This window comes from Portunus trituberculatus, chromosome 17, assembly GCF_017591435.1.
Source record: "Portunus trituberculatus isolate SZX2019 chromosome 17, ASM1759143v1, whole genome shotgun sequence".
NCBI classification, from domain to species: domain Eukaryota; kingdom Metazoa; phylum Arthropoda; class Malacostraca; order Decapoda; family Portunidae; genus Portunus; species Portunus trituberculatus.
In genome coordinates this window covers 24293310-24320213 of record NC_059271.1, presented here as the reverse complement: position 1 = coordinate 24320213, position 26904 = coordinate 24293310, and the positions used below count along the sequence as shown (strand labels likewise).

Sequence of the window (26904 nt, the reverse complement as noted above, 5' to 3'; positions counted from 1 at the left end):
CCACATCCTTTCATGATAAGCCTTGAAGTAAACGATTTTAAGAAAAGAGTATCAATGTTAAATCTCTCTCTCTCTCTCTCTCTCTCTCTCTCTCTCTCGGTGTAAGAAAAAATCGATTTTCTGTTTGAGTCTCATGCGGTGGCGCCAATGCAACAGAGGATAACTCATCAAAATCAATCTTATACCTTATCACTGTCAAAATAAAAAGAACAAATACACTTCCTAATTATCACATGTCATCAAGATAGATGCAGTCTTTGTGATATAAGGACTAGTACATATTTACCGGGATTTCAATTTGCAACTACAACTGACTAACGCTAAAGTGTGGCTATTGGAATTGGACGCCGCCAGTAGCCAATCAGAGACCAAGACACAGAATCAGCCAATAGTCAGGCCCGTCTCTCAACGTGTGGGTTTTGTTTGTACATGGCGAGGGAAAAGGCCGCGCGTGCACTGTGAGCTCGCTTTATTTTGTATACGCCGCTGGAACAACTACTTAATCATGGAGGTAAGGACATATTAATGCAAGCTAAATATGCCAGGAAAGCGGAGAGGGTGAGCAGAGCGACTATTGGCCACCGCCAAGATATTAGGGGAAGAAATAGGAACACTAGCTTTAGGTGTGGGAGAAGAGCAATAATAATTTGATAAAAAAATATATATACATATATTTATCAGGCATCAAACTGGCTCTTCCAGCGTCGTTGCTTGCAATATGGAGTGGGATGGTGATTGGTAAGAGCTTCAGGATGTTTCTAGGAGGATGTAAATTAGCTGCGTGTGTCCTGGCCGGCATGGGGGTGGAGGCGCACCACAAAGCCTTGTCCCCCAGCCACCCTACGCGCGCCCGGTGGCCTCCCCTGCCTGCCCGCGTGGTGCTCCATGGAGCCCTGCCTTGCATTGCCGGGGAGTCGAGTTGATGAAATAGTGATTTAAAGTGTTGGATGACATTAACTTTGTTTGGCGCCAACAGCCCAAGAACTTGACCAGTGTGACACCACATCTGATGAACGGAGATGGGCACCTTTCTCTTTATATATATATATATATATATATATATATATATATATATATATATATATATATATATATATTTTTTTTTAGTCACGACATTTCAGATGTAAAATGGTGTTAGTAGTGAAACAGTTGGTGAGATAGCTCTGTCATTTTGTTTTCCGTCCAGATCAGATATCCAGAAGGTCCACTCTTATTAAGATTGGAATTGGTATAAACCAACCTTTAAATGAAAAAAAACACGTGATTTCAATATTAGTCTTTTTCACTGTTATACTGCCATTGTACTAATGTGTATTTTCTGTCTTGAATCCTCCAATGGGTGTATTGTGTTAAGGTTTACCATAGAAGGTGGAAAGTGGAGATTTAGGATTAGAAATGCAAAACGTGTTAATTTGAGACACCTAAAACCTTTGCCAACTGTTTCAGGTTTGGCTGCATAGTACCTAATGAGGGACATTCTGTAAATAAATATCACGATGCGAATTTTGGTCTAGTATGCCTGAACAAAGGTGTAGTAATTACTGTACCAGTCAAGTGAGTCAAACTGTATGGGATGCATCACAATGACCTAAAAAGATGTAAATTTTTACTCTCTTGTCAGTCTTAAGTTATAAGACGAAAATGTTTTTCAAATTAAATTGAATGTGTTGAATGAATTTCTTACCGTCTCCATCGGAACTATTTCTTTTTTTTTTATGAGGAACGTGGTAAATATAAAAGTTGCAGCCCTATCTCCCTTGTATATTCTTATAAGGAAATCAGTGTTAATTGATATAGCCTATGTAATAATAATTATATTCATGATTTACAATTGCTAATACACTCATACTTTGGTACAACAGATTAATAAGGGGAACATAGATCCAGTGAATGGTATTTCATGGTTTTTATGGGTTTTAGGGACCACATACATAGAATTTTCTTGAAACACATGTACCCCTATTCTTCCTATTCAGTCTTATTTCCTCAATTATATATATATATATATATATATATATATATATATATATATATATATATATATATATCTTACAGGACATGTATCTAAACCACTTTTTGCAGGTAAATTTTACTTATATAAATTAGATTATTTTGTAAGTATTCAAATTTTGCACCAAGAAAGTTATTTTGGTTAAAATTTTCAGAGTCCGGAGGGTGAACGTAATAGTCTAACTCCAAGGTCCAGGTCTAGATCAAGGTCTCGCTTGGAGTCGGCTTCAAATTCTCCATCGCACCGCCGAGTCACCTCTCAGTCCCGTTCTCCACCTCCTCGCAGAAGGTCCTTCTCAAGGTACAGGGGTGGGAGGGTCAGTCACTTCAGGGCATTATTAGGCTCATGGTTAAGAGGGGTTTGAAATTTTCATCTACTCTTAATCTTCAAGGTAAATACAAGCAATGATCCTTTAATGATTAGGCTAGTGATATGAAAATAATTATTGTTTATCAGTGAACAGTTTTTGGTATTGTACCACTTAGAGTTCTAAAATCTTGTTACAGCATGCTGCATTTTGATCAGGGCAGCTTCCTTTTAACTTATTTTTGTGCCTACGCTAAATTTAATGATGTAGAGATTTAATTATTTATTTTTTTATTTTATTTATTTATTATTATTATTATTATTATTATTGTTATTATATTTGATCTATTTATTTATTTTTTAAGGATAGGTTGAACCTATCTATTCTTTCCCACTATTGAAGTTATGATAATGAAAAGATTAAGAGCAGTAATTTTCCAGACTTCACTTCTAATGGAAGGAGGGGCAAATGAATGGAGATATTTGAGGCCTCTCTCTCTCTCTCTCTCTCTCTCTCTCTCTCTCTCTCTCTCTCTCTCTCTCTCTCTCTCTCTCTCTCTCTCTCTCTCTCTCTCTCTCTCTCTCTCTCTCTCTCTCTCTCTCTCTCTAAGCTATTATTTGTTGATTGGTGACATTTGACACATTCATCCATAAGGAATTCATTGATCAGTCACTGAATGGTTGTTGCTTGCATTATTCATCTTATTTTGTGGCTTACTGTGCTCAGCCGCCTATAGATGAATTAGGCTGAGATTTGCCAGCATGTTTGGAGTTTTTTCAGGATGATCATGGTCATGAGATTATTATCACAATGATCTCATTGTGTATGCTTCATTCGTTATTAGTCTTCATATTTTATTACCAATCATTAACATAATAGTGCATTGTCATGTTCTAAATAGATACAATTTGATATGAATGACTATTGTGGAGACATAAATCTTGGGTAACTTCATATCTTTAGTTAGTGCAAAGAATCAGATATTAAAAATTTGTAGCCTAATAATTTGGAAACAGGATTGTAATTTTTGGTATACCAGACCAGGCTTGATTTTCTCTCTCTCTCTCTCTCTCTCTCTCTCTCTCTCTCTCTCTCTCTCTCTCTCTCTCTCTCTCTCTCAGGTACATTCCATTTCTTTATTATGGATCAATGTGTAGAATAGGTACACATATACAGCAGCATGTAGACTTCTTAGTTATGTTGTGAAAGTAAAGTTTGTGGCTTATGTGGTTTCCTCTTCTGTTGTGATTCTTTAGATTCTGATATAACCAAATAATTCATCAGTAATGAAAGGAAGGAGTTAGCTGAAGTATGATGGGTAATAAACTTAAAAGTGAGTTTTCAGGCTTGAGGGAGCTGCCATAGTGAACATGCTCTCACAGTAGCAATGGAGGCTGACCAACACATAGAACTCATTGTAGTGTGTGTTAAGAGAGGAAAACCATCACAGAGATTTGACCTACTGCTCCATGAATATCTAGAGGATGTGATTTTATCTACCTTATATTTGTTTTATTTATTTGTTTACTTTTGTGTGTGCTTTTATTTGACTTCTTTTACCTGCTCTTTTCCTTTTATCTCCACCATCCACCTGCACTTTATCAGTCTTATGCCTCTAAGCCCACCCATTTTCCTCCTCCTCAACGTTTACCAGTCACCTGTCTTCCATACACTGGAACCTTTCCAAAGATTCCAAGCCCACATGACATCATTATCATCTCTCCTTTTTGCAAATGTCATCTTTCCTTTTCTTGTTAGTTCTTATTTGCCTTGTTCTTTGTTGTGTTCCTTAAATTTTAGTCTCTTCTCTCTCTCTCTCTCTCTCTCTCTCTCTCTCTCTCTCTCTCTCTCTCTCTCTCTCTCTGTGTGTGTGTGTGTGTGTCAAAAATGTTTTGCACGTCAAAATGCTTGGTGAAAATGACTGACAAAAGTGTATTGACAATTTGTAGATATTGGATTTGATGTAAAAACTGAAACAAGTTCAATCTATGAAGTGCAAGAAACAAATTGCATGGATATTGACCCAGTTTAGGCCTAACACTGCTTTCATTGTACTTTTCTCATTGTTGATTAAACACATGGACTACTTGGAACTTCATGATTTAAGTGGTATTGCTCAGTTACAATGGCAGTTTATGAGATTGAAAAAAAAAAATGCCATTTTGATTTCTTCTTGGCATGGTGGTCTATCTCAGGTAAGTAGTTACGTAACCTTTCTTACTTTTTAGATTCACCATAAGACCTATCCGTACTGGAATGATGTAATCTTGTACAATGGTACCTTGGTTTATACCAAAACCAGTTTACATCCTTTCTTGACACCCAGAATTTGCATCGGCTTACTTCTGTGCTACCAGTGCCACCACACCATTGTGTTTGTCAAAAACCTCAGCCCTGTCACTTTGGACATATGTGTTATTAATATTAAACAAAAATACAAACATACATCATGCAAGTGCAACAACCTTCCACATTTACTGTCCCTGCAGAACTTATGGCAGAGGCAGTCGTCTGGGTTGTTTCTTGTCGAGTTGGTGGGGAAAACAGTAGTTGCTGGTTGGGAGTTTTTGCGCCATTTTGGTACAAAATCAGCTTATAGGGTTGATCAGCTTCAAATTTCAAAGGCACTTTTGATATGATAACACCTGGTTGCAGTAATACTGAAGAAGGATTATCTTGACAAGACTTACACCTCATTAGGGCCTGCTCCTACTATGGTCACTCCCAACTTACATCCCTTGGGATGATTAATTGCACACACACACACACACACACACACACACACACACACACACACACACACACACACACACACACACACACACACACACAAAACAGTGGAGAAGTGGAATGCATTGAATAATGAAGTTGTCACAGCACATAATGTGCAGAATTTTAAGGAAAAATTTGATAAATGGAGACGTGGAGACAGGACACTGAGCCTAGTTGTACAGTACACACACACACACACACACACACACACACACACACACACACACACACACACACACACACACACACACACACACACACACACACACACACACACACACACACACACACACACACACACACACACACACACACATGGAGACAGGACAGTGAGCCTAGTTGTACAGTACAACTAGGTAAATACACACACACACACACACACACACACACACACACACACACACACACACACACACACACACACACACACACATGGAGCCAGGACACTATGAGCCTTGCTTGAACCCTGTACAATACAACTATGTAAATACACACACAGCTGACATAGCAAAGTAGACATAAACAAGTGCTCCTTTTGCTGGATATTACTGCCGCCTCCAAGCCAAGAGACCTGGTGATGTATGTGCAGGGGGAGAAGAGGCTAGGGTAGTGTTCACTGTCTAGTAGTATCAAACTATTTTATGTGGGGAAATAAAAAATAAGCGTATAAGATATATTAGAGTCCAGGTGGCATTGCCGGTAATGTAAACAATAGCACATGGCCTAGAACTATGAGTCCATAGAAACTTTACTGGAACTAGGCATTTAGATGAATGGAGTTCCATGAGGGATTGCTTTAGTTTTAAGGGGACTGTCCGGTTAAGTTTAAAAAAAAATAGAAAATAAAGAGGTACGTGGTTAATATTTTTTGGAGTGATAGGTGACTATTACACGATGGTAGTTTAGTAGTTACAAGCAAATCGAAGCATAAATAACTGCATGAAAAATAAAAAATCAATTAAAAAAAAACTTTGGCACCGGAGGGCAGATTTCAACTCTGCCGGTACATATATGAAGTATGTGGTGTAACAAAACTTTCCATCTCATAGAATTTTGAATTTTTTATTTTGAAGACCATTATGAATTTTTTTTTATATATATGAAAATACATTGCGGTACAGGAAATAAATTTTTCCAAATTCTATGAGACTGAAATGTAGCAGCTTCATTAAGCTTCAAAATGGTACCTCAAAATTGAAAATCCATTGAGAAATGTGGGAGAAGATATGATTTGAATGATAAAAAAAAAGTGGAAACTGAGAAAAAGGCAAAAAACTCTAGAGATGTCATTTTTGTCCTCTATGACCCTGTAAATTTATTTGGGTTGGATATTTCGTGTTTATACACCACCATGTGCATCATATATGGTTTTTAGGCATGTTTAGAATATTCTGTAAGACTATGGCACCTGGCTGTCCTTACAATGACTAAGTATTAGTCACTGAGGCGAAGGTGTCTCCCATCCATGCATGGTCTGTACAACTTGTAATTTCCCCTTGCACCATTTATTTAGACATTGTAATGCAAAAAGAACAGGTAAAATATTCTGGATTGTGGCTTGCAAGGCGTGAAGCAATGGGTGAGATATTCATTACATCTTCCTCCTATCACATTCACATGGACACTGAAATGGAAGGGGACCGCGTGTGTTCCTGTGTATGCCATAGTACTGAGTTGCTAGCGCCCACCTTTTCTTACCAAAGAAACCACTTTTCATGGATTTTTCCGTGCTTATTATCATCATTTGTGGTACAGTGAGTAGGGGGGGAAGCCCTGGGCTGCGGTGGGCGTGGCAGGGGCCCTTTAAAGTCAGAGTATTGTTAGAAGAACTTGAAATGTATGCACTTAACAATTGTTGATAGTGGCCAGAATGCTTACCTGGAGCAAATATTTTAGTAGAGCATCCACAAACATTTCAAAGTACTCTAGTCATATATATAGAAAACTTCAAATCGTGCCTGCTCTTTATATATATATATATATATATATATATATATATATATATATATATATATATATATATATATATATATATATATATATATATATATATATATATATATATATATATATATATATATATATATATATATATATATATATATATATATATATATATATATATATATATATATATATATATATATATATATATATATATATATATATATATATATATATATATATATATATATATATATATATATATATATATATTTCAAACATACCAGTGAATGGTTCTGCAGATGCTAGTAATGTGTGAAATATTATTCATGAGGCATATGCATGTGTGATGAATTGGCATTCGTTCGCTGCATTAGTAATAGTATCCATGTTATGCTGTCCACACTTCTAAATATTGAAAGAAAATTGTGTTTGACAATATTTACTCCAGATTAAGAATGTTTACTCCATTATAAATTGCTTTTGTTTATGTGAAGTTTTTATTGTGATGTGGAATTACTTTTAAAGCTTAAAGGTGATTCCTTAAACTTAACGAGATATGTAAAATTAGTGTCAGCGTTCATCATTCAGTGTCAGCCAGCTGATTTTTGTATGTGGATGAGTGGACTTAGAGAGAGAGAGAGAGAGAGAGAGGATTGAAGAGCCAGGCTGTGTGGTCATATTCTCTGAAGAAGAATCTTCTGAGAGCATACTGAGCTCATCGCAAACAAAGTTGTTGCTACTTTGTTTTCTTTAGTGGTGACTTGGTTATGTTTAAATCATCATTGTCAGTTACTGATGAAAGGCAAGTTACTTTCTTTTTCAGTGTATTGTCTTTTTGAAATTACCCTTTTGATTAATTAGCCATGACATGGATATATTTTCCAGGTCTCGCTCTCGTACACCTCGCCGTCACCGATCTCGTAGTGGGTCTCCAAGAAATGGGCATGACAGTCGCCGCTATCGGCGATCTCGGTATGTCTAAACATGTGTGAATGCTGCAAGTTTACCTTTTCTCTCCATTTCAAAGAAAGCTTTTGGTCGTTTCCATCCCAAGACTTACTTGGTCATAGAGGATGTAAGGAGGAAGTGTGAATGCACATCTCGGGAGTTCTCTCTCTCTCTCTCTCTCTCTCTCTCTCTCTCTCTCTCTCTCTCTCTCTCTCTCTCTCTCTCTCTCTCTCTCTCTCTCTCTCTCTCTCTCTCTCTCTCTCTCTCTCTCTCAGGTTAGTAATAACAAACCTGTTGTGTGCTGCCCACTAACAAGTCTATAATTTGCAGAGATGCAGTTTTGGTCTTCCACTGTTACTATAAGGCTTATGAGGTAGCTAGTAATGTGATATATTGAAATACATAAGGTATTTTTCCACCACCAGCTCCCCTCGTTCTAGATCTCCCATGTCCAATCGTCGCAGACACATTGGTACCCGCGACAACCCCGAGCCTTCCAAATGTCTTGGAGTGTTTGGCCTCAGTGTATACACAACTGAAAGACAGCTGCACAGCATCTTTGACAAATTTGGACCTCTAGAGAAAGTGCAAGTTGTACTGGATTCAAAGGTGAATTTTATTTCAAAGATTGAATTATGTACTGTCTTACCCTCTGTGGCTCCCCTTCAAATACATTAGAATGAAGGAAATATTTATAGAAACTGTTGAGTTGATGATAAATGGCAGCGTTTACTTTTTTTGTCTTTATTTGAAATCAAATAATTTTGTTTGAGAACTAAATTTTGATATGACAGCAAAGCAATTATGAACTCAAAAATTTTATTCATAAAGGGAGGTGTTTGTTAACCATCCACTGTACTTTGTAATCTAGAATCTAGCATAACTGTTCCTTTATAAATGGACAAATGAGATCAGACATCAGTCTGAAAGACACCAAAGTGATTACTTGGTCTTTTTAACTAGATTATTGAGTAAAATTTTAAAGCTTGCTGTGAATATGGTGGCATTGTTTTTTCTGCCGTGCTGTGGTCCTTGTAACACTTCGTTTGCCTGGTCCAGTATTTGAATGCGGGACTTTGCCAAAATCTTTTCTTTTTTCCAAATGATAATGATTGTAATCTTTAGTAACTGGAATCTCATCTATACCTTAAATGGGGATCATAGCCAAGATAGGATTCTCCTGTACTGAAAAGGGATTGATATGTTGATTATATTGATATTGAATGATATTTAGTATGACTGATTTGCAGTTTACATGTGCGTTTTATCTAATGTGAATTCTGTAATCTTTTACAGACTGGAAAGTCAAGAGGATTTGCCTTTGTGTACTTCGAGTCTCAGAAAGATGCAACTGAAGCCAAGGATGAATGCACTGGCATGGAAATCGATGGCCGTAGAATTCGAGTAGATTACTCAATCACCAAACGTCCCCACACACCTACTCCAGGGATCTACATGGGGAGACCCACCACGTAAGTTTATTAAAAGTTGCCTTGAAATTTTAATGATCTCAATAGTAGGCACACAAGATTCATAAATTATTATTATTTTATTTATTTATTTATTTATTTATTTATTTATATTTTGTTATGGGCATATGCCTGTGAATGGTTCGACAGCCATATATGATCTGGTTGAAGTTAGGATGGAAAGGTTTTGTTCCAACAAATAGTAGGAAGAGCTATCAGGGTGAGTATATTACTTGAAAGAGTCCTTTGAGAAATGCAGAAATTTTCACCTCTCAAATAAACAGTGGAACATTATAAAAGATAAGTCTGGTGTAACTAGGAAGCAAATTACTCTCAATACACCAACAATGAAATTTGAGTGAATGATGAGTCCCTTAAGATTACAAATCATCAGTGACCTTTTCTAAAATTAGCAGAGTTGGAAAACTACAGATATGAATTGCAAAGACAAAAATTAATAAAATTGCAGTTTACAAGGGCTCAGCAGATCAAATAAATTGCTGTAGAGATGGTGAAAATGTATGAAGAGTGGGTGTCTTGAGCTGCCACTTTTATTTTTATTTAATCATTTATTTTTGTATCATTTGTTCATTATTAGGCAAAGGAATAAATATGAATTTTATAATTTCAAGAGATTTGGAAAAACTGCATTTCATTGTGAATTTATGATTCTTTATAAGAATTGCAGATAGAGCAGCTAGGAGAAAACACTAGTAGCAGGCACATAATAAAAACCTGTGGCTTGTGGAGGGAGAGTTTGAATGAGAAAACATTAATACCTATTCACATATAATGTAAAGCACAGGTATGTGATGATTATATATAGTGATAATTGTAATCAACAACAGATTTTTAAAGATAGAGGATATGTTAAAACAATTAGCAAGAAGGATGTTCATGGAAAATGCATGGTAGGGAAATGAGTGTGAATTGTGAAGTGGTTGAGTTTATTAGAGCAGTATTCTTCAAATGGTTTGGAATTATAGGAATGAAAAAGACCAGGCTTGAGTTAATAATTTGTATATTGGCAATTAGGATAAAACAAGTCAGATAGGAACAAACCTTAAAGATAGTTGATCAGTCATAGAGAGAAAGTACTCTCAGCATCCTAGGATAGAGTCTGTGTGGCTGCATAAATACTATTCATATTACTCAGCATAGCTAAAAACAGCCAGAAAGTGAGATAAGGACTACTTATGATGGATGACAAACACTGTTGATGCCATTAATGATGGCTCACATGCAGTGTTGCCACCATTGACGGCAAATGGCATGCATTTGCCACCATCTCTTCCATCACTGGTGAGTGGCAGAGTCTGTCAGCTTGTTTGCAGTGGGTAGTGCACACCATGAATTTGATAAATTTTGGTATCTATTTTGAAGCATGAGTTGATTCTTACAGGTTATTGATTGTGAACTATACACGTAACTTCTTGAATTAAAGAACACACACACACACACACACACACACACACACACACACACACACACACACACACACACACACACACACACACACACACACTGATTATATTATTATAGTAGTACTGTGACAGATGCATGACTATCATTACATATTTAAAGAAGCTGGTATTGTGGCATTTGTCTGTCAGTAATAAGACTGTGCTACAATATATCAAGCTTCTACCAAGTTTTTTCTTTGCATGATATCAGTTTTCATTCACTTGATAAAACACCAACAGACCAAAGAAGTAAATCAGCCACAACCTTGGCTACTGAATACAGGTTGAGACACTGAAAGGTAGCCAAAAGTGTATTGATTCTCCATTGTTTGTTCTTTACAAAGTAACTGTCATAATAGGTATTTTGTTTTACTATACAATTCCTGAGCTTCAAATCTGCATCACTTTATTGTATACTTTGTATTCTTATTCACAGATTCATCTCAACTCTGGCTTCGTTTTACATGTTTATGCTGTGCAAATGACAGATATAGTACCAGAGGTGCCACTTTAGCATGCAGTCTACCATGACATTTATACTTTAGCATGCAGTCTACCAGAATAAAAAATTGTGCTAAAGCATTCATGTTAATTCATTTTGATGGACAGAAAAAGAACAAATCATGGTTTAAAAATATTTTCCCTAATTCATATTTTATTGCACAAAACTGAACAAATCATGGTAGTAAGCCATAAAATAAACATGCAAAAAAAAGACAGTACAAATCATGATATACGTATATCCTTTAACAATAAATACTTGTCTTTTTTTTAAATGCCACAAACAAATCTGCATCTTTTCATAGTGCTTTTCAGCAAAAGTGATCAAGGTGTGATTGCAGCAACTCAATACTAATGCCTCTCATTTTCTTTAAAATGGAAACTTTGGCATCCGACCACGAATGTTGAATTGCTTGGGTGTTTGCTCTCGTCACTGGATCCACGTAATATTCTTGATGGTTAACTGTGAAATGGCGGTAACCAGTTGCATTTAGATTTCTATATGCAGGCTATTTGTCTAAGTGAATCACTGAACCCAGTTCACATTCTTGCTCAATGATGGGCTTCAGAGTGTCTATCATGCTGCTGCACATAAAAATACCAAGAATCAGGGCCTTGCTTTAAACTGAAAACCCAAGGCCCATCAATCATGTCCCTGATTCCTGTTACTTTTTGTGTGTCACTCTTCACAGACAAGTATTAAGTCACCATATAGGGTATTTCCAGTTCCATAATTTCACTGAGACTGAGATTGCAGTACATTTTTTTGTTGATGTCCCAAACAGAATGTTAAGTTTGGCACCCTTTATGAGGACAGCAAAGGATAGGTCTAAATTCTCCATCTCTCTCTCTCTCTCTCTCTCTCTCTCTCTCTCTCTCTCTCTCTCTCTCTCTCTCTCTCTCTCTCTCTCTCTCTCTCTCTCTCTCTCTCTCTCTCTCTCTCTCTCGTCTATGACAAGGCTTGGCATCTAGTGGGGCATCCAGAAGATTGCTGTTCTGTCCAGATGATATTTCTATAGAAATCTTAGCAGCATAATGCCCGTATCACACGGTCACATATACCCGCGACAGCGTGTCGCGCGTCTGGAATATCGACGACCGCGTCGCAGAAAACTGCTCTTGCAGTGCAATTGCATAAAGTCCAACAGCTAAGATAGCGTGGTCAACTGGGTCCATTGTGATCAGTGGCGCTCCACCCGGGTTTGTTGTTTTTGTGGTGGCAAAGGTCTCAGATGGAAGATCAACACCGTGTGCTATGTTTCTTGCGATCTGATCGTCGAACATACTGGTCGCGGGTATACGTGACCGTGTGATACGGGCATAATAGAGGGTGAATAGTTGTCAACTTCAAGTTTTGGAGGATACTGATGTAGGGTTTCACTGCTTGACCTTTTATATGGTTCAAGAGGTTAATTAAACAGGCAACGTTTAGTATGGGTTGGGCCAAGTAAGGGTCAAGCACCATGCAGTATGGTCCAGTATCGCTTTCAGGTTGGGTTGGGTCAAATAACCCCCTATAAGAAAGTATGCCATACTAGTGATAAACCGCACGCTTAAGTGTCATCTTACTAGCATATTCTCTTACTGTCACTCGAATTTCAAGTTCTTATTTCTTTCATACAGTATTCGACATGGAAGTAGGCTGGGTCATCTCATAACTAAAAAAGCAGGCACATGGTTATGGAAATGTTCATAAATCAACTTTTTATACTTACATTCAGTACTTGGTAGGATTGCCCTTCCTTTTGATAATGTCCTGAAGCCTTTTTGGGACAGATAGCACAAGATTTGTAATTTGTGTGGATCAGTACGATCCCACGATGCTCGGATCTACCTCTCAAGCTTTGGCATGGAGGACACATTGTTCCCCTGTAGAACCTTCATAATGATTTGCCACAGGTTTTCAATTGGATTAAGTTTTGGGCCAATCCTTAATAAACTCTACTTCACATTCATGAAGCCACTGGGTTACTCATTTGATTGTATGAGGTTTCGCTCTGTCTTGATGCAAGACAGTAGCTATAGTGTCTTCAAAGGCCTCGGATAAAGTGTCACACAGCAATTCTAAGTAATTGTACTGGTTCACCTTTTCCCTTTATGAAATACATGAAGCTGGGCCTTGCCATGACTAGTAAATGCTCCCCACACCATCAATGAATAAGTGTTTCTCTGCTTGGTAAACAAATTTTTGAATATGACTCGTGCTAAAACTTCTATTGCTTAAAATGAGTCACAGTACTGTGTGCTATCCTTGTCTACCTCTTCAGTAATGACTGCCTACAAATAGTGTTGCCAGATTTCTTCAGTTGTATCATCTAATTGCTCTTATTTACTGTAATTGATGGCATACAAGATTCTCTCTCTCTCTCTCTCTCTCTCTCTCTCTCTCTCTCTCTCTCTCTCTCTCTCTCTCTCTCTCTCTCTCTCTCTCTCTCTCTTGATTGATTGATTGCATTCTTGTACTGGAAATATTTTCTGGTCATTAAAAGGCAGATAGAGTAATTCCTCAATATGTAATTTCAAAGAACAATCAGCATATATATATATATATATATATATATATATATATATATATATATATATATATATAGATAGATAGATAGATAGATAGATAGATAGATAGATAGATAGATAGATAGATAGATAGATACATACATACATACATAGATACACATACATACATATATACATACATACATGGATGTATGTATCAGATTGGCTTCATTATAAAGGGTCATGCTTAATGATGAACATGTTAATCCTTGAGAATCAATGTATACTTCAACCTGAAACCTATAATGCATATGCCTATCTGAGCTTGGTACAAAGAGGGATTCATATTGACAGGCACAGAACAGCACTTCTTCCTTCTATGGTAATTTACTTTTATTCTTTCCAAGAAAATCCTTTTGTAAATTTTTATTTTACTTTGTGGAAATATCCTCTTCTATAGAGATAATTACAGTGTTCCCTCGCCACTTTGCAGTTCGCGTTTTGCGCTCTCAGTGCATCGCGGGGTTTTAAAAAATATTCATCAAAAGATAAAAATGAAAAAATACAGCCATATTACAGAAAAACACATTGTTTCATGTTGATGTGTGAGAGAAAAGGTTTCCCAGCATGCCAAACAAAGAGACGAGTTGACTGAGAGGCTTTGTACATACCCACGGGCACTCATACAAGATGCGTGTTTGGTTTCCCGGCGCGAGATCAATCAATGAGAGCACGAGTGGATTTATCCCGTGAGCTGATTAGCTGCACATCATCACAGCCTCACCCAACATGTTCCCTTGAAACTCGCCAGTCTCGTCCACGTTGTTGACTCACATACTGTATCTTAGTGTTGTGTTCGCGATAACTTTTTTTAAGTCGTGATTCATTAAGCCCTTACAATGCTACCTAAGCGCTGTGCCCCTGTGAAACCTTCCTCTAGTGAGCCCAAGAGGAAGAGGAAGGTGATGACCATCAGTGAAAAGTGAAACTTTTGGATATGATGAAAGAGGGCAGAAGAGGGTGAGTGTTACGTATCGTATGAGGGGGAGAGAGGGAGAGAGTAAATGTATAATTTCTGTATAAGGTTTTATAATTAAATAGATTTAAGTAAAATACTGTATATGTAAAGTATAAATACTGTTTACATATTTTAAACATTCAGGTACCCACATACACATACATAAAAATTCCTAGGGGGGCAAATCCTACTTCGTGGTTTTTCACCTTTCGCGGGCTCTGGTATCAATTAACCGCGATAAACGAGGGATCACTGTATTCCTTAACAAACCTAAATAGCAATACTTTTGTTAAAGGATGAACTTATAATTTTAAGGATGATTCCACATTCATTAATTTCAACAATGCATTTTCTATTTACAATAGTAATGCATTTTCATGGCTTATATTGCTAACAAGTGTATTATCAATTCTGCTTTTTCTTGCATCAGTATCTAATGTTGAATATTTTCTATGACTTCATTTCTAAATGTACATTTAGGTAGAATACTAAAGATACTAATTAGATTGTAGTTTCTTTTGGGCAGTGGTGCATGCAGACTGACTGGGATGTCAGATATCTCTTGTAGAAATAATTTTAATGTCATGTACCTAAGTTTCATAGTACCAATCAGATAGCAGGCATATTCAAGGTAAGGTAAGCTAAAGTACTGAAAATGTCTGGTTGTTTCAGCCGTGGTCATGACCGAGGGTATGGTGGTCGAGGTGGCGGAGGGTACAGAGGAGACAGGTACCGCTCTCCCTCACCTCGTTACAGACGTTCCAGCGGGGGTGGTCGCCGTGACTATTATGATCGTGGGTATGTACCCAGCCTGGGAATTACACCACAGCTCAAGCCACTACCAAACAAAAAGTATACATGTGGAGGCAAGCTAGTTAAGCAAGTGTACAGAAGCCTGTTGTATATGTCTCAAGGCTGAAGATGATGAACCACAAGTTATTGGTGAAGGTTGTTAAGCATTGAATGACAAGTATTAAGGTTCGTTAAGATCAAGTTCCTTTGGCTGTTGGCAAGTCCACATGAAACACAATGTAATTTGAAAGACAAGTTTGAATTGAGGATTCTCTATATAAGGAGGTAAGATGGTACAAACAGAAAGTTGAAGGAAGAATCATTGTCATTTACCATTTACAGCCTCTTCATAAATTTTTTTTATCATTTTCATTTTTTCTTCAAAGCTCATTATTGCATTACTAACCCATTATTCACATGTAAATAATTATTTTCATATTTAATTGAAACTTTTCAGACTCATTGCATTTCTCTGTAGGATCTCCATTAATTTATGAATTTTAAGATTGAAAGTGTCATTCATGTGTTTTTTATTAGGTAACATTTATGTTTTCATATTTAACTATTATATTTTGACATTCAGAAGAAAATTTTATTAAAGATTGCCCAGGTGCCCAGGAAATTATCAAGTTTTAGTTTGAAAATGATAAAGTAAAAATTTCATCACTGCATTTAACATGTTTCAAAGTGGATGACTTTTGACACAGTCTGTGCATCTAGAACTTGCTTTATAGTTTTTTATTACATATAAACTATTTTTAAATACAAATGTCATTTTTCAGTGTACTACTTTCTTAATTTTAGGGAATAATAGTGTTGCACAGCAGTTATGTCTCACTGTAATATATAAATATCTGTGATTGTGGTATACAATTACTATATTTATTATTCATAACATCAAGAAACAGCTTAGCCTAGTACTAGGGCCATGGGTGAGGCTAACTGACCTGACAGCATAAAAGTTCAGTTGCTTGGGTGTGGCATTGTCCTGGTGGGGAGGTTTTGCTGGTTAGTTTGAATTATGGAACCTCCACAACAACTATTTACACATGCATCAAACTTTTATCATTAGAGAATTTTCTCCTGGATTCACCCCCAAAGTATCCAGTGAGTGCGATAAAGATGTGATTGGCAGATTTTGCCTCAGCTATGAACATACTGGATAACAATTGCAGTATGATCTCTCTCTCTCTCTCTCTCTCTCTCTCTCTCTCTCTCTCTCTCTCTCTCTCTCTCTCTCTCTCTCTCTCTCTCTCTCTCTCTCTCTCTCTCTCTCTCTCTCTCTCTCTCTCTCTGTGTGTGTGTGTGTGTGTGTGCGTGCTATCAAGAGTAATAGTGATATTGATCCTGGATACAAGTTAGTTTATTGTCTGCTTTTCCAATCCGGGAACCCAAGCTGATTTCCTTTAAATATTGTTTACGGAGATTGAGGAACTTAATAAAATTCAAAGCAAAGCATAATGAAGTTTTGTTTAGGCTGGTTGTTATCATGTCATGATCAATATTATATCTTTTAATGAACCATCTGTTGTCAACAAGTTAAACAATTACCCTCACTCTCTGCCTCGGCTAGTCTTTTTATACAATTGGTCAATATCAGTTTACAGTGGAGACTCAATACTTTAACTTGATTAGTTTCAAATGGATGTTCGAGTATTAAAAAGTTTGACTATTAATACCTATAAATCAGGTAATTAATTCTAATCTTAGCAAAACTTCAAGTTTAAGAAAATTTCAATTGATTTTTCAATTTTGATTTGTACATACTGGAAGTGAAGGCTGGTGATAGATAACTGAGAAGAGGAGGGGAGATGAGTGGGGAGGAGGAGGGAGGTCGTCGGAGGACGAGTCACCATCCATGAAAACGACTTTGTAACTTTTCTCCTTGTATGATTCCTGTGAATCCACTAGTGGAGGGCTGTGGCTCACTAATGCTTGCACTCCCACCAGATCCTCTTTGGTGCCATCATAAGTTTCTAAATGAAAAACTACTGACAACGCAGAAGAACGTTGTTTTTTCAAGACTGCAGCAAGACTAGGGATCCGCACCATCATCCGGTATACTGGTATTACGGTAATACCGATATTACCATTAATACGGTATCAGAACTGTGCAGTGGCGGCTGCAAGAAGGGAGATGACAGAGCTTTGTATACGACCAAATGTGCAGTCGTTTCATTACCAGATATTTTCACCACTAATAAGCCTTTGGTGTTAATGTAAGTTTGTAAATGAAAAACTACAAATAGAATGCAGGAGAATGTTATTGTGATGACCATGGCAGCACAAGTCACAGCTTGCAGAGGGGAAAGTGGGACACCAGGGAGCCTTTGTTTACAGCCACATGTATGTACGTTCGACTATCAAGTATTTTTTCGAGTATTAAACAAACTGTTGCATTCTAGTATTGAGTCTCCACTGTATTTTGTTGTACATAATCGACTCCTCTGACTGACTGTCTTCATCTTTCATCGCTATTTTCATGCTAACTGCTCTACTGATCTTGCTAACTGCATGTCTCCTCTCCTCCAGCAGCTTTGCTGCACAAGGCTTTCTTTTTCCTCTCACCCCTATTCTGTCCAACTCTAATGCAAGAGTTAACTAGTATTGTCAATCATTCATACCTTCCTCTGGTAAACTCTGGAACTCACTCTTTTTACAACTTGACATCTTTTAAGAGGGAGGTTTCAAGACATCTGTCCCTTTTTTCTCTTGAATTCCTTCCTCTTTTATGGATCTTGTAGTTTAAGTGGGCCTTTCTTTTTGAACAGTTAAAAAAAAGTTATTTGCTATTATATATCTTGTTTATTATATTTTGAAAATAGGTCAAGAGAATGTGACATTGAAATTGCAGGTCTGACATACCAATAATACACATATCTTGTTTATTACATTTTTAAAATAGGTCAAGAGAATGTGACATTGAAATCGCAGGTCTGACATACCAATAATACGTCTGTTTGGCTGATAGATGGTTCATTCATTCTTTGACTGCTCTTGAAATGCCTGATAAATGACTCTTGATAGCCAGCTATATCTTCCTTTCATGCTAAAGGTCATGTAAGATTGAGACCTCTTTCTTTTACTTCGCACATTATATCCTATTGATTATGGAGGAACAGTGGAATGGGATATTTCATCTTTAATGGGGCAAAGATCTCAATCTGGCAAATGGTAGGCAAGGATGTTACCACCAAGGTTGTGTTTGTGTGCCTGCATGCATACATACACACAAAGGTCTAGTGAGTGAAAGAATGAATGAGGAATGAGTGAGTTAATTATAATTAGATTCTACAATGATAGGAAGAAATTGAGGCTTTTATATAATATTGATTTTCTGAATGTAATTTGTAGAGGCAAGTTTTATATATAAATAGGTCGTTTTAACTTTATTCTGTCCTTAAGTTTGGATGCTGCAGTCTTAGTTTTAGGCTGGTATTTGTGTGATTTGTTCATAAGTGACATAGGTTAGGTCTGTTACTTTTTTACTCCTGTTGGTTCCAATTTTTTATGTCTTTGTATGTGGTTGGGAATCAGATTATCTTCTATTAATGATTATCTAATACTTGCTATCACTTTCTTAGTGAAAGAAATGGATTAAGAATTTTTCATCTGATTTATTTTTTTTTATTTTTATTTTTTTTTTTAAGTTAATTGTTAACATTTAAGTATTATTAAGAATTCTAAAGAGCATAGTTCAATATGCATTGATACTGCCATTTTGTAGTCATCCAAAAATTCCATAATTTCTATAATTTAATGTTATTTCCTTATTTTTAATATTTTCAATAATATAGAAAAGCAGATTTTTCCTGGCGTGGGCTTCATGATGTAAACCTAGAGATGTTTGTCTTTGATTTTGTTTCTCGGCTACTAAGTTGCAGTTTGTTAAGGAATATTATGATTTGTTTTTACAAAATTATTATTTTTGCCATTATGGCATGTAAGTACCATGCTTGTCATTCATGCTGTGGGTCTGTTCTTGTCTACCAGGACAACTGAATGTATACAGAACTATAATGTGCAATTCTCCTATTGCATATGGTGTGGTTTAGCAAATGATGTCTTGGTATTATTAAGCCATTAAGTTAAATAAGATCCTTTGAGACGTTCAGAAACAAGTTATTTCAGTATGAAGGCTATTTTTATTTATTTATTTATTTATTTATTTATTTTTATTATTTTAGTAATTTGCTTTATTTCAGTGGTTCTTAACTTTTTTACTACCATACCGCCCTCTAGGAATTTGTCAATGCCTCTTTTGCAGCTATGAATATAATTCCCTCCCAGATTTTAAAGAAAAGGCAACACTTTTGCATATTTCATGAACTTCTCGTTACTTGACTGTGCCCTCTTTAAGAGAATGACAAATATGATTTGATAATCAGAGAAATTCCTGCTTTATCTTAAGGACTTATGCCCCCCCCTTTGGAATGCATCAAGACGTTTGCTTCCTTATTTTGGCTAACCCTCTAGTTTTCTTTTAGAGTACCAGTATTCAAGTGAGTTTTCTCTCTCTCTCTCTCTCTCTCTCTCTCTCTCTCTCTCTCTCTCTCTCTCTCTCTCTCTCTCTCTCTCTCTCTCTCTCTCTCTCTCTCTCTCTCTCTCTCTCTCTCTCTCTCTCTCGGTTGGTCTTCTACATAAAAAAAAAGTAGGGGGTGCATCCTCCCCAGGTTAAGAACCACTGCTTTATAAGTAACAGAGTATTTAAAGTTTTATGATTCTTTCATAGTTAATCTTACTTATCTTGATTTTACTATGGATTAGCTTTTTACTAGATATGTTAGTGATTTGGATTTCTAATAATGTTAGCTGTACTCTCTCTCTCTCTCTCTCTCTCTCTCTCTCTCTCTCTCTCTCTCTCTCTCTCTCTCTCTCTCTCTCTCTCTCTCTCTCCATATAATTATTAGTCAGTTTTTTACCCCCTTGTTTTCCCATCAACTAACAGTCCTTTTGAAAAAGTTTTAATAAAATTGTAAATATGCGCGCTTGTCGGGCCAGCATGTGGGTGTTTCATGTGTAGGAATTTCTTGAAAAGTACTGAGCCTACAGAATTCTTTGTTTTTGTGAAATAGTCTACAATATGAACATTATATGCTCCACACTAACTATTGGTTCATCCCCACCTCAAGATGTTCATTGTTGGTAATTTTCTAAAATTTATTAATCAAGAAGTAAAGTTTGCTAATGTAATAGAAAATTTTACACACACACACACACACACACACACACACGGCCCGGTAGCTCAGTGGTTAGAGCGCTGGCTTCACAAGCCAGATGACCGGGTTCGATTCCCGGCCGGGTGGAGATATTTGGGTGTCTCCTTTCACGTAGCCCTGTTCACCTAGCAGTGAGTAGGTACGGGATGTAAATCGAGGAGTTGTGACCTTGTTGTCCTGGTGTGTGGTGTGTGCCTGGTCTCAGACCTATCCCAAGATCGGAAATAATGAGCTCTGAGCTCGTTCCGTAGGGTAACGTCTGGCTGTCTCGTCAGAGACTGCAGCAGATCAAACAGTGAATTACACACACACACACACACACACACACACACACACACACACACACACACACACACACACACTGTTGCATATGCACACTTGTGGCTTGTTTTGAATTATAATGTATCCATGACTTCATCTCTCTAGGTACGAACGTGGTGGTGACCGAAGTTACTATCGTAGTGGGTATGACCGCTACGACCGCCCGCCACACTATGATCGCTATGACAGATATGATCGTTCTTATGACAAGTACGATCGCTATGAACGGTCCAGATCCCGCTCATATTCTCCCCGTAAGTAAAAGATCTGAATACTTGTTAAAAGGATCAGTGTAGAAGACATTATGTAGGTAAGTACCTTATTAAAATGATAATGGTTTTCAATAAGTCACAGAAGCCATTAATTCTAGTAGTTTCTGTGGATGAAGGTTTCCTTCCAGTGTATATTCTTCATGCCTTAGAAGTATGAATATTGTTCTGTGAATATGCATATGTCATACTGATGTAGGTATGGATTATTATTATTATTATCATTAATTATTATTTTTCTTCATTGTTTTTTGTGAACTTCAACATCTGCTATTTCATATTGATAGCAAATTGTTTACCTGCTAGTTTGTGATCAAATAATCTGTTTTGTCTTGTTTTTGTCTTTGCCATAAATTTTTGATTGAGTGAAATTGTTGATTAAATTGGACATTTATTCAGTGTTACATTTCTAGGAAAGTTGTAGATGTAACATTCCAAATTACTAATGTTGGTACATACTTGGAACATACATGTTGCATATGTGACAAATAGTGAACTGAGTTAATACCTATAGAAATAATCTAGATCTTTATGAAAGAATATGTCACATCTGTGATGGTTTATTGGATAATGAAATGCTAGAGAGATTGAGATGTCACCAAGTGATAAGGAGTCTTGTTGAGGATATTTATGAACTTGTGATAAATGTTAAGTTGTGAAATTAGCCATTCTTTGAGTGTACATTTAGAAGTTCTGGTATGCAGATATTGTGGTTCTGAAATAGAAATAGAAGAGTTTTACAGGTAGGGAATATAAATTAAGTTTTATGTTAAGTTTTCAGTGAGCCAGAGCACACTATGGAGTGGGGGTAGTAACTTGAGGCAAGAAATATCATAGGAAAGAAGTCTTCATTTATTTTATTAAATGGATGACTATTATTGTCACAGGTAATAGATATTCTATATGTTCTATAGCTATCTCAGTCTTTCTGAACACTTTTGGAGTGATATAGGCCTAGGGATCCTGATCAGTCTTCCATCTTTGGTGGGGTGCTATAGTTTTGATTTATTAAAGAGATTTTGAGTGAATGGGGAGTGGCATCAGTAAATCAATGATTATATCGTTAACGTATATATATTGATGTGGGTAAGGCCATCCTTAGATATTTTTTTCATGCCCATGAATTAGGCATCTCTTATATAGTTTATATATAGATTTGCAGTCTTATGCATTGAGTTATTCATTGTGAAGTATTATTCAGGCATGAAGTTTGCACATTTTCTTTGCTTTGGGCTTTTGTTTTCTGCCATATATATATTTGCAGTGTGAAAAAGAACCTAATTATTATTATTATTATTATTATTATTATTATTATTATTATTATTATTATTATTATTATTATTATTATTATTATGGGATTGAAAGCCTAATGCCAGATGCCACTCAACCCCAGAAAAGATTGGTGAAATTAACATTTATAGTATCCTATGAAAAGTTGAGCCACCCACAAGAATGAGCAGAATTCCTAGGTTTTAAGTTACTCATTTAGGAGTGCAGACAGAAATAACTACGGGAAGCAAAGGCGTCATCCCTCACTCCATTAAGTATATATTTTCTTATTTTCTCACTTGTATGTATTTTACCACATTTGTTGTTCAATGGTCTTGGAATGTACTAGTACAATATTAGTTTGATAAAAAAAAATACAATAATTTTGTATTTATGTTGTACACTTCTAAATACTTACCAGTAAAATCTTTCATATCATTCAAACGCTGCTTAGTAAAGTATTTTCCTATCCTGTACTTTGCTGACATAAGCCTAGTTGGTGTAGAGGAAACTGATGGTTGTTGAGAGTTGCTGAGTGATAATGGATGAACTCAAGAGATCAGATATTTTTTTTATATAAAAATGGAATTATCCATCCATCATCAAGTTAACTTGCATATATGGAATTGATCATTTGTCTTTAATCAGTTTTTTTCTTGACAGTTTTCTATTATCTTCACATTCAGGAAAGCACTTAAGAAATAAAGAGTATGGTTGAGTGAGTGAAGGAAATTTAGAAAAGTAAAAAATAATAATAATGAAAAATAAATAGAAATAGGTGAAGTGCCAAGTAACTGAATTATATTAGCTCTCTTCTTACATTTAGTTGTGTAAATGTTGCTACATTTTTGGAGTGTTTTTGCTGATTTCATTTGTATTTTATCTTCAGATGTTTTCTTACTTTTATCATTTCATGTCATTTGTTTCTCAGCATTTGCAAGTTGATTCCCATTTGTCTCACATATGAAGTTTAGTATGTTCTGTTGTATTATTTGTGTTAAATTAACAAATTTTGTATAAGTTTTTGCATTCCATGGTAGCCAAATTGTTTAAATACATGATAAAGGGAAATCTTTCATCTTTTACCATAATTTGTGTCATTCATGTAACCAGAATATGTATGTACACAGTTATAAGATGAGATAAAAGTGCTCAGAACATGACATTACACATTCATGGAACATTTAACAATTGCATTAAGGTTTTATATGTTTTGATGGCTTTGGATTACTGGAGCTGCCTTAGGACAAGTTATTTATTTATTTTTTGTTATATATTTCTTGACGAGTAAGATTATAACATTTTGCTTCATGCCTGCCCATAGTGCCCACAGCTATAATCACCATTAGCCATGTGCACATTAAAATAATATTGTTTATACAGCTGGTGTTTGTTGGCTAACAACTACTAAATTTGTAGTGGGTCATCATGAGTGGCTGGTGAGCCACAACAAAGGTTGCTGTCATCTTATATTAGAGCAACATTTGATGTCTTATTTAACTGCTCATGACAGATTTCATGTCATGAAAGTTATTACATCTATATAACAGTGAATGCCAGAATAAATTGTAAAGAATTTGCTCTTGCCACAATGAACTATTGAAATTTTTACGTTTCAATGTTGCACTTTTTATTGTTTCTTATTTTTTAGTACCAAGGTGATGCATTCATGTGTATATTCAAATATTCATTGTTTCATTTTGTATCAATCACACATACACTCCAGTGACAAACTAACTGGTTCCACTTGTTTGATCTAAAACATGCAGCTAAAACAGTTTCCAGGATCTTTCAGTGCAGGTCATATTTTGCTGTATCTGTTTAACCCTCCGTCTCTCTCTCTCTCTCTCTCTCTCTCTCTCTCTCTCTCTCTCTCTCTCTCTCTCTCTCTCTCTCTCTCTCTCTCTCTCTCTCTCTCTCTCTCTCTCTCTCTCTCTCTCTCTCTCTCTCTCTCATATATTAGGAGGAGGTAGCCCGATGAGGATGCAGGTGTTGTGGAAGTCTATAGCAATTTGAGCATTATTGTTTTTTAAAGGTGCTTTTGTATTTTTTGCACAAGGGTGCGTTTGGTTGTAGATTCTGGAGGATTGTGCCAAAATCCTTATTGCTCTCGAGACGTCTTTCAATCCTGTCTGGACCATCTTCAGGAGAAGAGGGAGGAGACTGGGCAGGTAGAACTTCTTAAGACTACTAGTGGTGGTTGTGTGGGTCTGTGAGAGCTTTCGTCATTTTGAGTGTCTTGATGTCGTTAACATTTTCGATGCCATGCTAAAGAGAAAGCACGTGAAGCAAAACCTTGAATTCCTCAAAAAAGTTAACCTTAAGAGATTCAAGATAACAGAAGCTATGCTCAGATATTTAGAGAAACCAACAGCAACCAGTTTCTCTGCCCTCCATACAGCCATCACTTAGCCCCAGCCTGATTGGCTTTCACAGGTCCACACACCTACCACATCTGTCACTAGTAGTCTTAAGGGGCTCTACCTACCCAGTCTCCTCACTCTTCTCTTGAAGATGGTCCAGGCAGGACTGAAAGACGTCTCGAGAGCAATATGGATTCCATCGCACTCCTCCAGAATCTACAACCAGACAAGTGCACCCTTGTGCAAAAAATCAAAAGCTCCTTTCAAAAAAGAATAATGCTCAAGTTGCTATAGACTTCAACATATATATATATATATATATATATATATATATATATATATATATATATATATATATATATATATATATATATATATTATATATATATATATATATGAAAACTCACTCAATAATACTTGGTGGGTATCCAAATCTAATACTTTGAAATAGCTTCCAGAAACTTATACTTTTAGTACAGGTATCTGAAGTGGAATTGGTTGCATTTCCAACTACATCATTGATATATAATTAATGAATTTTTGTTTTGTCAGAATTGCTTTTTTTTTCTCTTCATAGGAGCATAAAACACTAGAAGAAAGGTTCCCAGCCATCCACCCTCATCTCTTTTGGTCCACTCCTCAGCATCTGCAGAGAATATGGAGACATATATTCTACATCCCGTATCTTGGGGTTGTCTATAATATAAGGTTAACTGCCCAGGTTAGCTGTGCCAGAGTGGTATCGTAGTTGTTATCATTTTGATATATATATATATATATATATATATATATATATATATATATATATATATATATATATATATATATTTATTTTGGATAACAGTAAGATACAGCCAGGTGTGTGAATGTGGATGAAAGGAAAGTGTATGTATGAGGATGCCATTTCTGTATTAGTTATGTTGTCTGATTCTTTGGAAATTGCTACTAACATATTTTCATGGAATTGAAAATCAAAGCCCTTTCAGAGAAAAGTTGTTGCAGTAAGAGGGTAATGTTCAGTGATTATGGTTGCTGTTTTCTTTGAATACCTACCATCAGGTGATCAAAAGTTAATCCCTATATAAGTAAAATGTGCTCCTCATAAGGAAGAGGTTAATAATTGTATTGTTTTGCTGTACTCTTGGATACAGTTCCACATGTGTAAAATAGCTTGTTGCAGTAAGAAATGTGTCCTCAGGTCTCATCTTAGTCCTTCCATGTACTTTGCCTGCTACACTGAGCACCATTTATTTGTTTTATTACTATGTATGTATCCCCCCCCCTCCCTCTCTCTCTCTCTCTCTCTCTCTCTCTCTCTCTCTCTCTCTCTCTCTCTCTCTCTCTCTCTCTCTCTCTCTCACACACACACACACACACACACACACACACACACACTTTAAAGCAAGGGTTGTTTTTTATGTTCAGAGCTGCAATCAGCACTGCATAACCATTAAAAGGGAAATTCTTGAAGTTCATAAGAAGTCATGGTATTATTTGTGCTTTTTCTTTTTCAAAAGTAAGCTCAGCAAAGAAATCTGCATTAGTATTTTTTTTTTTTTTTTTTTTTTTTTTGAATGTTACAAACTTCTGAATTTATGATGTGCATGTACATAGGTATTAGGAGAAGCGAAGCCAATTTTTTTATATGAAAAATCTTTTCTTGACATGTAAAATGTACTTCAGTGTGAAAAGTAAAATATTACAGATACCTCTGATTGCTTTTTTACCTATAAAATTTTGAA

General features: G+C 36.2%; 1 protein-coding gene across 9 annotated transcripts; it reads left to right on the top strand.

The window, feature by feature from the left end:
- The first annotated feature begins 353 nt into the window (after positions 1-353).
- LOC123505241 (transformer-2 protein homolog alpha-like) lies at positions 354-25942 on the top strand. Of its 9 annotated transcripts, none has more exons than XM_045256450.1 (8): positions 354-511; positions 2166-2299; positions 7923-8009; positions 8450-8594; positions 9282-9457; positions 15602-15727; positions 21367-21515; positions 25740-25942. In XM_045256450.1, the coding sequence occupies exons 1-8, from the start codon at positions 506-508 to the stop codon at positions 25745-25747; spliced, it is 831 nt and encodes a 276-aa protein (XP_045112385.1). In that variant the 5' UTR covers positions 354-505; the 3' UTR covers positions 25748-25942. The 9 variants fall into 9 exon arrangements, 7 of the variants coding, with proteins under 7 accessions (XP_045112385.1, XP_045112383.1, XP_045112381.1 ...); XM_045256448.1 differs by having other exon boundaries at positions 8426-8594; XM_045256446.1 differs by having other exon boundaries at positions 8411-8594.
- The last annotated feature ends 962 nt before the right edge of the window (positions 25943-26904 follow it).

Excerpts from the sequence above, each read along its gene's own strand:
- LOC123505241 (XM_045256445.1), top strand. Across the intron at positions 2,312-7,922 it reads CGCAGAAGGTCCTTCTCAAG|GTCTCGCTCTCGTACACCTC; the intron begins GTACAGGGGTGG and ends TATATTTTCCAG. Across the intron at positions 8,010-8,410 it reads CGCCGCTATCGGCGATCTCG|CTCCCCTCGTTCTAGATCTC; the intron begins GTATGTCTAAAC and ends TTCCACCACCAG.